We start from the raw sequence: 15,641 nt of genomic DNA, 5'->3' as shown, positions 1-15,641 counted from the left end.
CATCCATTCCCTATTGATTCCTGGCCCAAACACTGCAATCTATCACACAGCCACTGCTAGAAATTATTCCATCAGTTCTATATTGAGCTTAGCCTTGCTTCTGTGAGCAGGCTGAAGAAATTACCTGTAAGCAAAAAGGCTTTCTGATTTCTTTCTTTCACATATATAATCACTGAAAGTCACTTAATAGAAATGTCAGTTTTTCCCATGGATGTAAAATAACAGAGACCCAAGTACATACTGCTTTTCCTATGTTTGATGTTCTCGTATCAGCCCTTTGGCATACCAAATTCAACATTGGTGTCAAAATTAGAGTTCTTGTGTGCCATAGCCAGGTTCTCTTTCACTCTGTTAGTTGACTGGGGCTGCTTCATCCTACTTTCTGCAGGATGAGTCTTCCAGCTAATGAAATCTTTAACTCATCTCTAGACTCCCATCCTTGACAATCCCAACTCTGTCAACAAGACAGTTTTGAAAAGTTGTCCCTCCACAGGTGCTAACCTGGGTGTTGTGGTTTAATGTCTGGATTCTCTAGGGTATTTTGCTCTTTACTGCTTCATTCCCTCAGCGATGCACAGAAGCAAATCCATCATAAACCCATGTTATAGTATCTGTTTCTCAGTTCTTTACAGTCGTCATTTCCAAAGAAAAACGATTCTAAAGTCTGTGAGTTACAGAAAATTTAAGAATTAATGGCAAGAAGACATCAAAGGAAGGCCCCTGTCATTGGAAGCATCCACCCATCCATCCAGCTGATTGATTGTTACGTAGAAAATTGTCCCTATCTCATGACCTCTCCAACCAAATGTACTTTCTAAGAGATGTTGTGGAAGGAGATTATAACTACCTGTTCACAAATACGGTTGAGAAAGGGGCAAGTATGGAAAGGAGGCACCTTGCTGGAGGTTGCCATTGAAACAACTTGTAGGGGAAGTAGCACAATTGTGGAAATCCCAACAAAAATAAAGGGAGGAACCTTTCATTCTTTGATCATCAAAGGTAAGAAACAAATCGAGTGAAGCAGGAATAAGAAGTTAAAGCCTAGTAGCTCTTATTCGTATGGCTTCCATATCCTCAGGCTTGACCTAGCTTATACATGTCTGCCAGTAGCACAGCTCATCTAATTTTAAAAGATAAGGTACGCTTGAAAGGATGGCTCTCTGCCCAAAGGACCTGCAGCCTGATTTCATTAAAAGTCAGCTATAAATCTTTACAAGATTTCCATTATTCTTTAGGCAGCCTGGTCTTTACGTGACTGACAAACTGAAGGCATGATTGATTTTGGGCAGCACCTATTAGATCCGGATCAACTGGTGCTGATTCATTATCTCTCTAAATCAGGCTCTCAACAGGTCAGGTTCTGAAACCCAACTTTCTGGGCATTTGCCGCAGTGTAACCTTCAGTGACTCCTATCCAGAAGAAGAGCAGCATGTGCCACTCTGGCTTAGCTTGGTGCGTGTCTATTGGCATGGTTGGAATGACATTTTATTTTGCTTCAGTGGATGGGCTGTGTATTCAGTGTCTGTCCATCACAAAATTGCCTTTTTGCTGAACTGAGAGAAATGTAGCAATTTCTTGGAGTTATATCTAAAAATGGGAGAGATCACCGGCTTGTAGAAATTGAATTACTGTCTGCTTTTTAGTGAACATGACAGATTCTCTTTTAAGGGTAAATCAGTGGTTTAGTACCCAGAATGCTAACACAGCATTGTGTCCCAAATTCTCATCCAGCTACCTTATATTTCTGACGCCTTTTTCAATACCTTGGTAAAAGCTCAGCTTTCCATTTCATCAGCCAACATTTGGGGGAATTTTATAATGGCAAATGATTCTTCACCAGACATTGCTGCACTGTATAGTAAATAGCTCACAGAAATTACTCCAATGTTTTAAATGCTTGTTTTTCAACCTTCTTCACCGTGGAAGGCCTTCATGACCTTTGCCTGGTATTTTTCTATGCCTTTGCCCAGGAAGGCAGGGTTTGACATGGAGTGGGATTTGGCTTGAACCAACGTACTTGAGGACCGGGAGGGGAGAGATTTTTTCCTTTGGAGCAGCTCAATTAGGAGCAATGAAGAGCTCTGGCCTGGGGGAAGCACCAGCTCTTTCCAGAGTGGCTTGTTCCCCTTGTTCATGATTCTTTAGTATGATTAGAATGGCAGAAAGTGAATTTGCTGGCCCTGGGTGGAGACCCTGTTTGCTGGAGTCTTTAATAGGTGTGACTGGTCTGGAATCTGGACAGGCAGGTTGGCGGCCAGGGTTGCTCTGTAGCCACCTGAGAAGCCATCAGGAAATAGGATAGCAGGTTGAATGTTCACTATGTCCACTTCAGGATGCAAGCATTTGGGACTTAAGGGGGTGATTATTCCCCTGGGCTAGCTCTTTGATGGCCTGATTTGTACTTTTTAGGAGATTTAATGATAGGATATATTTGTGCAAGTTTTCCTCCAAGCTTTGAGTGTATGTTTCAGGCTTCCTTTACTGCTATTACCATAAAATTTCTGTCCCTATGTCTCTATCTTTTTTATTTCTTTGCTCAAGGAAGTGCTAAAAGGTGTGAATTTAGACGTAGGTGGAGGGAAGACTGGGGATGACTGGGAGAAAAGCTTAAATCATTGAAGTCGGGTGCGATAGTGATTCAGATCCCCCTTTCTTCGGTCAGCCCATTGTTTGCTATGGCTTGGGTGCTGTCCTGAGTTGCATGATGGTTCTGTTTGGGGCTCCCGTTGCCCAGTTGCTGGGCACAAACTGACCTGCCCTTTAATGAAGATAGTCTCACTGCAATAGGAATTAGATTGTAAGCTCTGTTTTGCTCTTGGGCCTAGTCTTCAGATCACAATTCAAGTCATGGCTGACTAGTTTGACATGGATTAATGAAGACTTGAGATTCCTCTAAGAGGGCAAGTGAGGAGCTAGTATTCAGGAGAACAACAATTGTTTGGAGAGAAGACAAATTTGAGCTATTAGCAATATGAGTGCTGTATTTGATGCTGTCAAAGCCATTGATTGGCTCAAAATTAATGTAACAGCACTTCTTTGGATTTCATGATAGCTCCTTCAGAAGGAAGAAAAGCAGTCCATTGTGGGGAAAAACCCTAAAATCCTACTTTCCTGAAATACTGACTAGAAGGTGGCAGACCCAACTCAAGTGTAGGATACCCTTGTGTTGTGGGACCCTGAAAATAGTCACACTACTACAAACAGTTGTGTGATATTAATGTAATATAATGTAATATAATACATAAAAAGCTGTAAATAGTCCCACAACAATAAATGTATTCTAACTATTAAAATTCAAAATAAGCTAGTTAGGCATTTATGTTTTCCTCTCTCTCATCCTCCTGTTATTTTTACTTCTGCTAGTAAAGCCAAAGGAAAAGAATAGTAGTTAAGTATTCATTTTATGCTGATGAATTTCTTCTTTGTTTTAAAAGTCAAGTTAAAAGAAAATTAATACCAGTGAAACAAAACAACAAATGCAATAATTCAGACATGTCAGACATGCTAGAGTGAAACGTATCTCTGGAGACGGGGAAAGAGGGATCAGTGTGATCATGTAAGAAATCTTTAGCTAAAACAAAGTTCGGTCTCTCTAAGAGCATCAGTGACTTTCTTGTCTTAACCCTTTTCGTATCTCAGGGGAATTGGATTCATTTGAACTTGTTGAATAGAAAGTGTATTGCATTAGCAAATGATACCAGTTAGTAAAGAGATGAGTAAGTGCCAGGAGAAAAACCCAGAAGACCCCACTGCAAAATGTACTTTGTTCATTTATTTAATGAAGCCAAATTTTTTATTTGGAATGTTTCAGTAGAAATGCAACAGAAAACTGGATCTTTTATTTAAATGAATCTGATAATGAAACAATTTGCTATGGCACTCTCTCTCCTTGTAAATTTGGTGGTGGTGACAGGAATAGTCATAAATGGGGTGGCAGGACACCAGTTCAATAGTGTTAGGAGGGCTGAGGTTTGGGGGTTTTTTAGCAGTAGTATCATATGTAATTTAAAGTCCTTAAAATTCTGCAGTTCCAGTTTTCAAATTACAAGAATTAAGAGTAACATATCTCTGTAGTCCCTTGTAGTAAGGCTTTAAATAGCTATGTTTCAGATTAAGAAATGACTGGTGCACATTAACTTTCAGCTAACATGTAAGAAGTAAACTGTATTAATTACTGTGTTTATCTGTCTTGAATGCAAGCTGAAAGTGATCAGATGTGAAAAATAAACCTAGCATGGTTCATCAGGTCCAGTTTGTGTAGGACATGCTGTACAGTAATTTGTTTGAGCTGTAGGTACTTTAGATTCTGTGTTGTCAAACACCTTTTTGGTTTTTTCGTCTCCCTCCCTCCCAGTCTTCTCCCTGTTAGGAGTGCTAGGAAGAGCACAGGACCCCGAGGGGGACAATCCTCATTGCTGAAGGAACAGCACAGGAAATGTATGCAATTCTAACAACCGAGAGAAACATGCTTTGTATCAGCACCAATTAAAACTGATGGGCAGCATCATTGGAACCATGGGGTGCAGCAGTTCTGTAACTGACAGGAGGTCAGAGAAAGGTGAGTACTGCCTTTGTCTTCAGAGTCAGTGGTTGTTCTCTCTGTAACACCAGAAGAGGATTGCAAGGTAATGTTTTCCACCAGTCCTGTTGTCAAAATACTTGTTCAGAGAAAAATATTTTCTAATTATCTTTTTAAAAGACTAGCTTTTTGATGCTGGCTGAGGTCAGAAGGCAATTGTAGACCACCTCTAACATCTATAGATTGGGTTGGAAAAGATTCGCAGCATCTGGGACAGAAGCTAAATTTCAGGTGTGTCTGCGCTCGCTCTGTCACTGGCAAAGCGTATGGGGTAAGGTATCGAGGGGGACCTTTTGTGGCCTTTCACAACACAGGGTTCCTGGGCAAACTGTCCCAATTTCCCTGCTGCTGAGTGACCCCAATTATGAAACAAGCTATTACAATGACTCTCAGAATCAATTTTCTGTCATACCAAGTGCCTGGCTTGAAATTCTCCCTGACAGTCACTGAGGCTGTCAGTTGAAAGTCTCCACAGTACCTGATTAAATGTTCAATTAAAAAAACACTGCATCATCCCCCTGCTTTTAATAATGCCACACCCTGGTATGAACACACTAGGCTTTGCACAGGCGGGTGGGTTCCAGGATTGGCTCAGACCTTTGTTCAGACCCTTTGTCTTCTCTTTCAAAGTTTGTCATTAAAGTACAATTTACATGTCTGCAGAGCCATGTTACATGGCCCTGTGCGTAGTCTTAGGAGATTATTATGCTGAACAGCCATGGTTGAAAAGGATCTTTTTGGCTACCAAGCCAAGTCACAGGAAACTGGTGACTAAGAAGCAGAAGCACTTAGTCATGGTTATAGAGATCCAGGTTGACTGGTCTAAGGGTAGCCCTCAGCTTTGTGTACGTTGCTTGGCAGTCACAGCAGCATCAGTGCTGTATCACAGCAGTGGAAGTAGAATGGAAACATCTGGAGTCCCAGACCTACCTGTAACTGGGAAGTGGTCCTTCCTCTTTGGATTTGCATGCTATGCATATATGTGCCTTGCAAGGCCTCACAGATGAGCGAGTTGGGAATATTTCTGAGGGTGCAGAAGCTTGGAGTAGGCATGAGGAGCTGTACTCCTTCTCAGTCTGCAACCATCAATACACATTGGTGTGGAGCCAGGCTTTGCTACCCCAAAGCTGGCTTACAATTTTGTGTGCTTGTTTGACAATGTTTTGTCCTCTTCAGTTGCTGGATGGTAGTCTTTCTGCGCTTCAGCGGTAGTGAAATGATGCTGAACCATCATTCTATCTGCAGCCTGAGGCTGTACATCTCTCTAATGCATTAATAATATGAATTTAGCAGGTACTTGCTGGTGTAGAGACCTTCTGTAACTGATAACAATTTCTTTTACAGATGCAGTTTAGCCTAGTGTGAAAATCATGTTCTGATTCAGTCCTGAGAATAACAGCACTGTAATAAGTACAATTAAAAAAAATTACAGGAAATACTCTGTTAGATTTGCAACATTAACTATAGTGGTTGATATATATCTGCATTATGTGATACCAGTGGAACTGTGCCGTGTTAAGTGCTCAGGACCATTAAGCAACCCAGGGGGACTTTAATGGGAAGTTTAATGGTTCTGATGCTGGAAAACACTTTCTGTGCTGGTGGCTGTGCTTTGCCCCTTAGGTACTCTTCTAAACAGAAAGGTTGATGACAGCCTTGCTGTGATGTGTCAGGCTTTCAGGTCTGTGGTGGTGGGAAATTCCAGAAAGAACAGAAAATAAGAGAGATCTCAGTGTTGGTGTAGGGTATGAAGGGTGCTCTTTGTCATATAAGGATTACATTTCCTTCAGGCAGGAGGATTTTTGTAGGACAGATGCAATATCTGTAGGATGGGAGTCTTTCCTGATTTTGGCCTTGTCTGGGCTAGAAAACTTTACCACTTTAACTATGCTGTATACTTATTAATGGTAAAATAAGCAAAAAACATGCTATTATGACACCTTTAAGTATTTTTATTAAAAAGCTTCCATGATGTTATGCATTTATTAATAGACTCACTTTTCTGTGGACATTTTTCTTTACCTGCATAACTCTCAGTTTAAGAAAAAAATCATTCTCACTCAGGGGGTGCCACTTATCCCAGTCTCAAAATCCCTGGTATTTGTGATCAGCTAAAATAATTGACTAGTCTAAACAGTTGTCCCTCTAGTACAGAGCTTTTCTTTGCTGTTTCGCAGGGGGAAATAAAAGCATTAGTATGGATTGTTGGTTGTTATTTCTTGTTTTCTTTTTCTGTACCAACTGTTCCTTTTGGCAACTGTAATAAAATATAAGCATATTCATGATAAGACTTCAGTGTAGGTTTTAGTTTCCTCTTTTTTTCATGAATTTGCAGTGCTGTGCAGTGGTGATTGTGTCAAACTGTGGAATTCAGGATAATGTCTCAGTTTTGTTTCCATGCTTCTGATCAAATGTTCATCTCAGAAAAGAGCTCCTGGGAGTATCAGGAAATAAGATTAGTGTATTCCTTTGGTCCTCGTACCTTCGACAGAGTTGCCCTGCAGCTGCTTTGACTTGGTGCTCCCAAGATCAGAAGCATAAAGACTTTTTTATCTGTGTCCTATGCTGAGCTATTCAGAGTTGAGTTCCTTAGGAAACTCCTTGAAGTGAGGTGTTAGCTGCAGGGCTGGAGGCAAAGGCTTGACATTTCTGGCCCTGTCTACTTATTTACTGGCATCCTGGTGAGAGTACTGGGAAAAAGAGGTAGGGGGAAAGAGCTAAGCAACCAGTCAAGAAAGAATTATGTTCAACCTTAAGTGAGTAAATGTGACATCTCTTGAGAGCTGCCATCTACCTTACTCTCATTTTTTGTTACCACGCAAGTATATGGTGGTGCCGATGTGGTTGCACTGGGACAGGTGCAGGATCCAATAACCCTGTCTTCCTCTCATTGTTATGCAGGGATGCATGTAATACCTCTTGACTACCCCGTTAGTGCTCTGTAGGGCTAAGCATGTTAATACAGAGTCCCCTTCTGACCATAATTTGAGCGAATGGCTAGATTTGAATTTGCCATTATTTCAGCTGCTAGATATTCAAGGCAGTAGCTGCATTTTGTTCTGATTTTTGTATAGTAAATGGTGTGCTCCTCTGGATGATAAGTATATGAAACATGCATTTATTCCTCTCTAGCTGATCTTAAAAAAAAAAAAAGTTGACAGGTGACCGAGGAGTGTTTTTCTCAAAGTTAGTTGATCTTACTGGATAAGCATCCTTAAAGCACTAGAGAGTCACAGCTCTGTGCAACAGCAGAAGTTACTGCTCCTCCTCTCCCAAGCTCATGGTTTTTTCAGGCTGAGCACAGTCCCTCCAGCCTTCTGCTCTCACTCCTCCCTCCAGGTCTGTTGGAGCTGCAGTGATCACCTGTAATGCTGAGGGCATGCGTGCCCGCCTTTCCTCTTGTCTTCCTGCTGGCAGCATTACTGCCACCCATGTTCCACGCCCTGGCTCCCAGTGGTACTGCCACCCATGTTCCATGCCCTGGCTCCTAAGAGCTGCTGCCCTTTGGGTATCGAGTAGCAGGGGGGATTGGCAACATGGTGGGGAGGGATCAGGTGGGCATCAGCTCCTGGAGCTCCTGTCGTCCTGCACAGTTCTTGCTGGTGGCCACTGTTCACGCAGTGCTAATTGCTTGACAGAGGTGTCAGGAGCTCTCCCCACAGGGCAGCGCCCACCCAAGGACCTCTTTGTGCCATCAGATGTTGTTCTGCTTGATAAACTTTTATCTGAGCAGCTAAGGGAATGTGATCTGTTTGTGGTGTGACTGGGGCCTGTAGGCAGCCGGCCCTTTACCCCAGGCTGCAGTCTTGGCAACTGTCCTTCAGTGAAGTTTCCAGCAGTTTTCCAGACTGGAACAATAGTAGACAGAACTTCTTAAAGTGCTGAGTTGTGTATTGTGCACATAGTCAAAAATGGTCTTCTGACATGTCCCATTGAATTCTTGGGTTGAGTGTTCCTTTGTTCACCAAGCTAGCCAAAGATACAGCTGTGTGCCTTTTGGCATGTCTATTTAAGCAACTATTTAAACATCTATTCAGCCCTTTAATACCATTTGTTAACATTTTATCCTAAGGTTTGAATTTTGCTGGCTTGCTGGTACAGCTGTGCAGGCAAAACCTTTCTGTTAAGAGAGGCTCTTACAAATTCTATCATTACACAATGTGCATGTTACAAATTGCAACCTGAAGCTTTTTACTGCAGCTGGATAAAGAAATACATTTTGTTGTTAGGTCAAACTGTTCTTCCTTTCCTTACGTTCCCAAAACCCACATACTGCCCATCAGCTGAACATGGCTAACTTCTTACATGGGTAGTGTCTTCAGGACAACGAAATGGGGAATGTTTCTAATAATACAGGCCTGAGCAAGTCAGCTAGTTTGGGATCTGTCCTCAAAGACAGAAACAGAAAATGCATCATGTATTCATTATCAGAAAACACTTTTTAAATCTCAGTTTTACAGGGCTTAATCTTAATGTCAGCTGTGCACAATGGACTGAATTTGTCATCTGTCTGCAAAATTCTGCAAAGGTAGCGTGTGTGTTTTCATTGTAGATCACACTGCATCCACGTGTGCTCCATTGCTTTCTATTTTGACAGTCATTAGAGCTGCTATCCTCATCCAGAATTGGTACCGCTTTACAATGGCCCGACTGGAGATGAGACGCCGCTATTCTCTGAGTATCTTTCAGTCAATCGAATATGCTGATGAGCAAGATCAACTACAGGTTTGTAATCTTCAGTTTTTCCTGTACAAGCAGTTAAGTTATCCCCAGAGGACTGAAGTTGCACAAACTAAATGGGTATATGGTTATTTCTGCCTACAAAGCTGTGTCTGGTATAATAAAACCACTTCCCTACCTCACACAGGAACTATTTTAAGGGAGGGTGTGGGGGTGTGGTGTGGGGTGTGTCTCTGTGTGTGTGTGTGTGTGAGGCAAACTATGTGCCACAGAGATACCAGTGTCTCAGCATGTTAGCCCAGGCTTCCTTTAGGGTCAGTACAGGGAATTAAGAACTTCTAGGGCTTTTTGTTCATCCTAGCATCAGTGTCTAAAGTCAGTTGGGTGCATTGTAGCAGTTTCTACAGTTTCTTCCTTTGGACTTTGATTGTAGCAGTTTCTTCCTTTGGACTACAAAGGAAGTCTAGGCAAATAGACTGGATGATAGGCAAGATGAATTACACCCAAAAATGTCAGCAGCATTGATACAGCCCTGGAATTTAGCAGATTGACACTATATGAATACATACAAATTCATAGCAAAGAAGAAAAGGAGTAAGCCATTTTTTGTAGTATGACACACGTTGTGTCATTATTGCAGGTTGATGCTAGGGGAACAAACAGTAGTGTCTTAGATCTCCCCAAATATGAAATTGCTAGTAACTGAGTAAGGAAAGAGAATGTTAGTGCTTGTTGGATACCCTAAACTGATCAGTGCATGTTTGTTCTTTTCCCTATCAGCTATCCAACTTTTTTACATTCATGCTGGATCACTGTACTCATCCTGATTCAGGTAAGGATAAAAATCAAAGTAATGTGGAGATTCCGTTTGAAAAACCTGATGTGAGGAAAGGTAATTTTTAACGTGATATTTACAGGCTGTGGCACATGCTGGAACTTAGGTTTGGTTTCCCAAATACTGTAATAAGAATTTGATCCTGTAAGTGTTGACTCTGCTCAATATCTACTCAGGGAGTCAGGATGTAAGACAGGGCAGATACCTGTTGTCCTTATGAGAATACTCAGAGGTGCTCAGAGTACTTTCTTGTATGTTACTGCCCTTAAGCTGTTCTCGTGGTAGTCTGACTGACTCCGATTTTCACAGCTTTCTATGCATGTTTTCTTAAACTATGAGATGTGATTATCCAGAAAGAATGTGTCTAGTTGGTTTAGGGCAGGTGTAATCAAAGAGTTTGCCATCAAAGAAGTTGCTTTTCTTCTTTTTCTTTTTTCCCTGAAGTAGTTCTGGACCACTTTTTAATTTAATTTGTTGTAGATTTCGCTGCAAAACATGTATCGGTCTGTGAATGATTAAAAATGAAATAAATTTAAACTGCTGGAGATAAATCTTTAGAAACCATCTCAATTAAAGCTCAGTTATTCAAAAAATAACCTTTAATTTTAGAAGTATTTTGGGATCCTTGGACAAAATTTACTTTTGAGGTCAAGCTCAACAGAAGGACAGACTGAAAGTGACTTCCTAAGTCCAGAAAACAAACGTGACTTCCTTGAACAAATTGAGAATAGATGTAATCCCAGTGGAGTTAAAAAGGAGGCTGTCCCTTTCATATTGAATTACAAGAGAATGTCCTTTCTCTTTCATCTGGTCCAGCCACAGGTTATTACAATTAAAATTTGCACAAGACACTTTGATATCAGGATAAAACCACCATCGAAACTGTAAGTGGTTCAGTGTTCTAATGTCAACCATTAGAAATGGCAATTTTTCTCTCTTAAATACTTTAGAGTGCCTAATGCTCTCTGTGCTCTGCAGAAAAAGAAATTATATTTGAGCCTTGCTCCAAAGCCAAGGCAAATGATACAATAGTCCTTCCTTTGATTTTTGCCATTACTACTGTATTCTGCAAAAAAGTCTGCTTTAGTAATTTAACTTCCTGGGATGGAATTGGCAAACTTAAAGAAAATCAGACACTACTCACTTCATCTACTTCTTCTACATGCTGACAGTGCACCTCAGTTCATCTTTTCCACCTGAGTGGGAAAGAAAATAGTAGTGCTAGGTCTGAGATTTGGCAAAAATAGTGTTAATCTGTATTTTCACTATAGTATTAAAAGGGAATTTTACAGCTGCTCATTGTAGATATGATTTTTCCACCTTTATTAACTGTATCTATTGACAGAAGGAACAAAGATGAGGTGCCTCAGGTGACTTGCTAGGGCTCAGGACATGGCTGGTACAGAGCACACTACCACATGGATAGGCTGTTTGTGGGCAGGTGGAAATCCAGGCCCCACCTGTGCACAGGGAGGGATGGAGGGTACTGTGGGCTGCCCGTGGGTGACCTGTTTCTTGGTCTTGCAGATAGTGGGAGTTGTAGATGTGGTTCAGGCTGAAACATTATAAAGTTTATGGTAAAGCTCCCCTTTGTCTTGCTGGCTTAAAATTTTCATGGTTATTTCCCTCTTTCTAACACCCCGTGGTACAGATACCGGAACCCAAAACGAAACAGAAAGATTCTGTAAGGTACGTGTTTAATCGAGAGGCAGCCAAGGCCACCGATGCAAAGGAGCTGACTTAGGGATTTTTTTGAGAAATTGCATATCAAATTTGTGTTGTGTGGTTTGTGGTTATGTTTGTCCAATGACTGGCTATGTGCATTCTTTACTTCAGGCTCTTGATTGCTTGGCCCTCTAAGTGACCTTTGCAGCACCTATGATAGCCCCACTGATTTAAGCAAAATCAGTGCTGAATAGAGTGATTCTTAATGAACTGTTTCCACTTCTGCTGAATCATGGTCTTAAGATGTGAGCCATGGTGAGTGTAAACATAACAAGCAGAGCGGCTTCAAATTGGCTTTGCTATTCCCAAACATTTTCTAAACCCCACAATTCTCTGGCTTTTTTTTTGTCAGTGTGTGCTCACTTAAATTAGATTGATAGCATATGGTTCAAAAGCCTTTTCCGAGAAAGTAGTATATAATATTCTTACCCGAGAATAGGTTGCCTGTTCTCAGTATGTGATGAGAAAGCTACCTGAAGATTTTGTGATCTGTGTTTTTCCTTACATTACAAACCACTCAGTCTCCACTATTCATCTTGTCACTTTTCTCTTTTTAATCTGCTTTTTCAGAATATGTTTTTCAAAGAAGGAAAGCAGCCATCATCTCATTAACACAGTAGTGCTTTTGATGTGATTGTTTATCTGTTGTACCCTGAAGCTTTTTTCATCCTCTCATCCTGCTTAAGATGTCAGTGCAGTTTAAGTTGTGATTGGTATATTATATAGCTGTGTGTCTTGTTCTGCTTCTGATTAAAGGCTATTTTCCAAGGGTTTGTGGAAAGTAAGCATTAAAACCTTTTCCACATCACACTTTTCTCCCTCCCCCAAAAAATCTTTCCCTTCAACGGAAAGATCTTTGGTCAGACAAAGCTGGAAACTGCTTTTCCAGCAAAAGGTGACCCATTTACTCAGTCTTGTGTGGATGCATTGAGGGTGAGAAGGCTGCAAACCTGTCCTGGGCAAAATGGTGGGACAGAGAGGCCAAGGCACTTCTGGCTGTGCCTCTCAAGGTCACTGGGGCAGGAGCCACACCTCCTGGAGCCTTCCTTCAAAAGGGAACAAAAAAAGTGCTGTTTTCTGCAATTTCACCCCCCATGATGCCTCCCTTACAGCAGTAACACCCTTTCAAGGCTTTTTGCATAGACTGATTCTTGCAGCGGGGAAGAAGTCACAGCTGCTTGCAGTTTACAGCGCCAGGAACAGAGTAAAGGAGTAAATGTTTGAAGCATTACAGAAATCTTCATCCTCTTAGTGGGCTTAGGGTCCATCTGACTTTGACCTGATGGCTGGGGATCAGTATCTGGCAGAGGTAAGAGCTCTTCTCAGGAGCCAGAGGTTCTCTCAGGTACGCCAGTGGTTAGTCTGAAGGTGCACAGATGGTGGCCGAACAGAGAGCTTAATTCAGAGCTCCAGAAGTAGCTGATTCCTTGTTACCCTGATAGTGAGTACATCCTTGGCAGTGGCGTCTTTGACTTACCTTGAACAACTCCCATGTTGAGGTGTCAGGAGAACCAGGTCCCTGGGCTTTCTGTGGCCATACTGACTCAACATAGCTCTGTTTTTTTGTATTTAACATGGAATATGGCTATTATCCTGTAGGATAGTTGTATGGGGTCTGCTAATAGTGAAGGCTCAACTCACTGAGCTTGGGCTAGACTTCTGGTGTCGGAGTACAAAGCAGGTCATTCCCTGTGCTCTCTGTAGTCGGTGGAGAGATGCAGATACTGGCAGAGGGTATTTCATTCTATCTTAAGACGGGTGCCTGAACTAGGCATGTCAAGAGTTTTCATCCCTGTCTTTCAGTATGAACTGAAAGAGCCTTGACACCTTCAACTAGAAGACGAAGCTGGTGAATGGTCTAGACCACAAGTCTTATGAAGAACAGCTGAGGGAACTGGGGTTGTTTAGCCTGAAGAAAAGGAGGCTGAGAGGAGACCTTATCGCCCTCTACAGCTACCTGAAAAGAGGTTGTAACAAGTGATAGGACAAGAGGAAATGGCCTGACGTTGTGCCAGGGGAAGTTTAGATTGGATGTTAGGAAAAATTTCTTCACCAAAAGGGTTCTCAATTATTAGAACAAGCTGCCCAGGGAAGTGGTTGAGTCACCATCCCTGGAGGTATTTACAAGATGTGTAGATGTGGTGGTGCTTTAGGGACATGGTTTAGTGGTGGACTTGGCAGTGCTAGGTTAATGGTTGGACTCGATGGTCTTAGAGGTCTTTTCCAACCTAAGTGATTCTATGATTCCATGACTAAAATGAGGAGTGCTGAATCCTTCAGAATGAGTCCTGCATTGGACTTGTGGTGAGCTGGGATACTTGTCGGCCAGTGCATTAATCTCCAGGCTGCATTAGGGCATCCATTACTGACTGCTCTGAGATGAGACAGTCATCCTCTGCAGGAAGGAGCCTTAAAAACCAGCTGAAAGAGTGCGTGAAGAAATGTAAGTGTACTCTAAGGCTAATGACCATGACTGGCTTTTGACAACTCATCCAGAAGTGGAAAATGGGGTGTACTTTGCAGAGATATGCCCTACAGGGAAGGAGATTGGATTTCCCAGCCTGGGCATACGCCAAAAAAGGAGGCAAGGCTGCGAGGTAGGCAGGTTTACATTCAGAGGTAAAAGGATAGGTAGCCTGCTGCGTGCAGGAAGGGAGGGTCAGAGTAGGAGCAGACATGGGCAGGTGTCTGTCTGGCTTGAGATGCTGAGAAGACCACTGACTCTGAAGGAGTCGTGTCAGATGAGAAAAGCCTCTGGCCAGAACAAGCAAGCAGTGAGGAATTGGGGTGGTCTGAGGAACTGGCTTTGTAGGTCTGCAGCCACCCATTTTCTGAGAGGTAGGGCACAGAGGGAGATACTGTCCAGGGACTTGTCGCTAGAGCTGGGACAAGACTGGGTGCAGATGTGCTTGGCTGATCAGTATGTGGGAACCAGCAGTGTCAGTCTATGGGTGATGTTCTGGCATGCAGCCAGACACAGCTGTAACTGTGGTGGAAGACTGCAAATCAGGCTGTACTTGGTGGAAACAACGCACCCTGAGCACCTTGCTGTTACTTGATGCCTTAATCCATTTACATGGCTGTACACTGAATGTGCTAATCAGCTCACAGCAGAAGAGCTGATAAAACCCCATTTTTTTAAATCCAGAGCTGGAAAAAAGTATATTTTTATCTATTTATTTCTTTAGTATGGATTTTATCCAGTTACAAGACAAGTTGGCCTTTATGAATCTCACCATTTATAAGGCCACATGCTGGTTGTGGCTGCTGTGTTTTGAGTCATAGTCACAGGTATTCCTCCAGCAATAAATAATACATTTTTATTTCCAGTTGCATCTAATCAAGATTACGGAAAACTTACCTGAAGCCCAGTGACAAGTGTTTACAACGATCGTCTCACAAGAGCAACTCTGCAACAGCAGCTGCCCGAATACTGTCCTCTAGGGTCTAGTTTGCTCTTTTAGAATAATATATGATAAAGACAATCTGCAAGAAGAAAACACTGAAATGTGCTGTTCACTCAGTTACGTTTCAACAGTATGTCAAGAAAATATTGGATTGAAGCAATTAACAATGTTCCTGCTTTCTCCATGTTCCAGGAAAATTAGAAGCTATGCCCTACTTTTACCGCTATGTTTTTCTTTATTTCATCCAATGGTTTTATGGCAGCCAACCAAAAGCTGGCATTGTCTCCTAGTTGTATCAGAAAGGAGTGCTTTGCAGTCCACTGTGAATAAATAGGATTTTGTTGATGACTTTTTAAATAATCACTGACCTGCTGGTATTTAGCCTAAATATTTTGCATAGAAAATAAAAGCAAT

The 15,641-nt window shown here is 41.9% G+C and overlaps 1 protein-coding gene across 4 annotated transcripts in view; it reads left to right on the top strand.

Annotated features, from left to right (window-relative positions):
* The window catches only part of PPEF1 (protein phosphatase with EF-hand domain 1), a 43,302-nt gene that overhangs the window by 6,895 nt on the left and 20,766 nt on the right, over nucleotides 1–15,641 (top strand). For 3 of the 4 annotated variants that reach the window (XM_075775923.1, XM_075775937.1, XM_075775933.1), the window contains exons 2-4: nucleotides 4,356–4,559; nucleotides 9,178–9,305; nucleotides 10,041–10,092. In XM_075775923.1, the coding sequence (XP_075632038.1) occupies nucleotides 4,496–4,559; nucleotides 9,178–9,305; nucleotides 10,041–10,092 (244 nt within the window). In that variant the 5' untranslated portion in view covers nucleotides 4,356–4,495. The remainder of the gene's footprint in view (nucleotides 1–4,355; nucleotides 4,560–9,177; nucleotides 9,306–10,040; nucleotides 10,093–15,641) is intronic. The other variant, XM_075775946.1, reaches the window with a different exon arrangement.

The sequence above is a fragment of the Balearica regulorum genome, chromosome 1 (genome assembly GCF_011004875.1).
Source record: "Balearica regulorum gibbericeps isolate bBalReg1 chromosome 1, bBalReg1.pri, whole genome shotgun sequence".
In the NCBI taxonomy this organism is placed as follows: domain Eukaryota; kingdom Metazoa; phylum Chordata; class Aves; order Gruiformes; family Gruidae; genus Balearica; species Balearica regulorum.
This window is presented reverse-complemented; position numbering and strand designations above follow the sequence as displayed.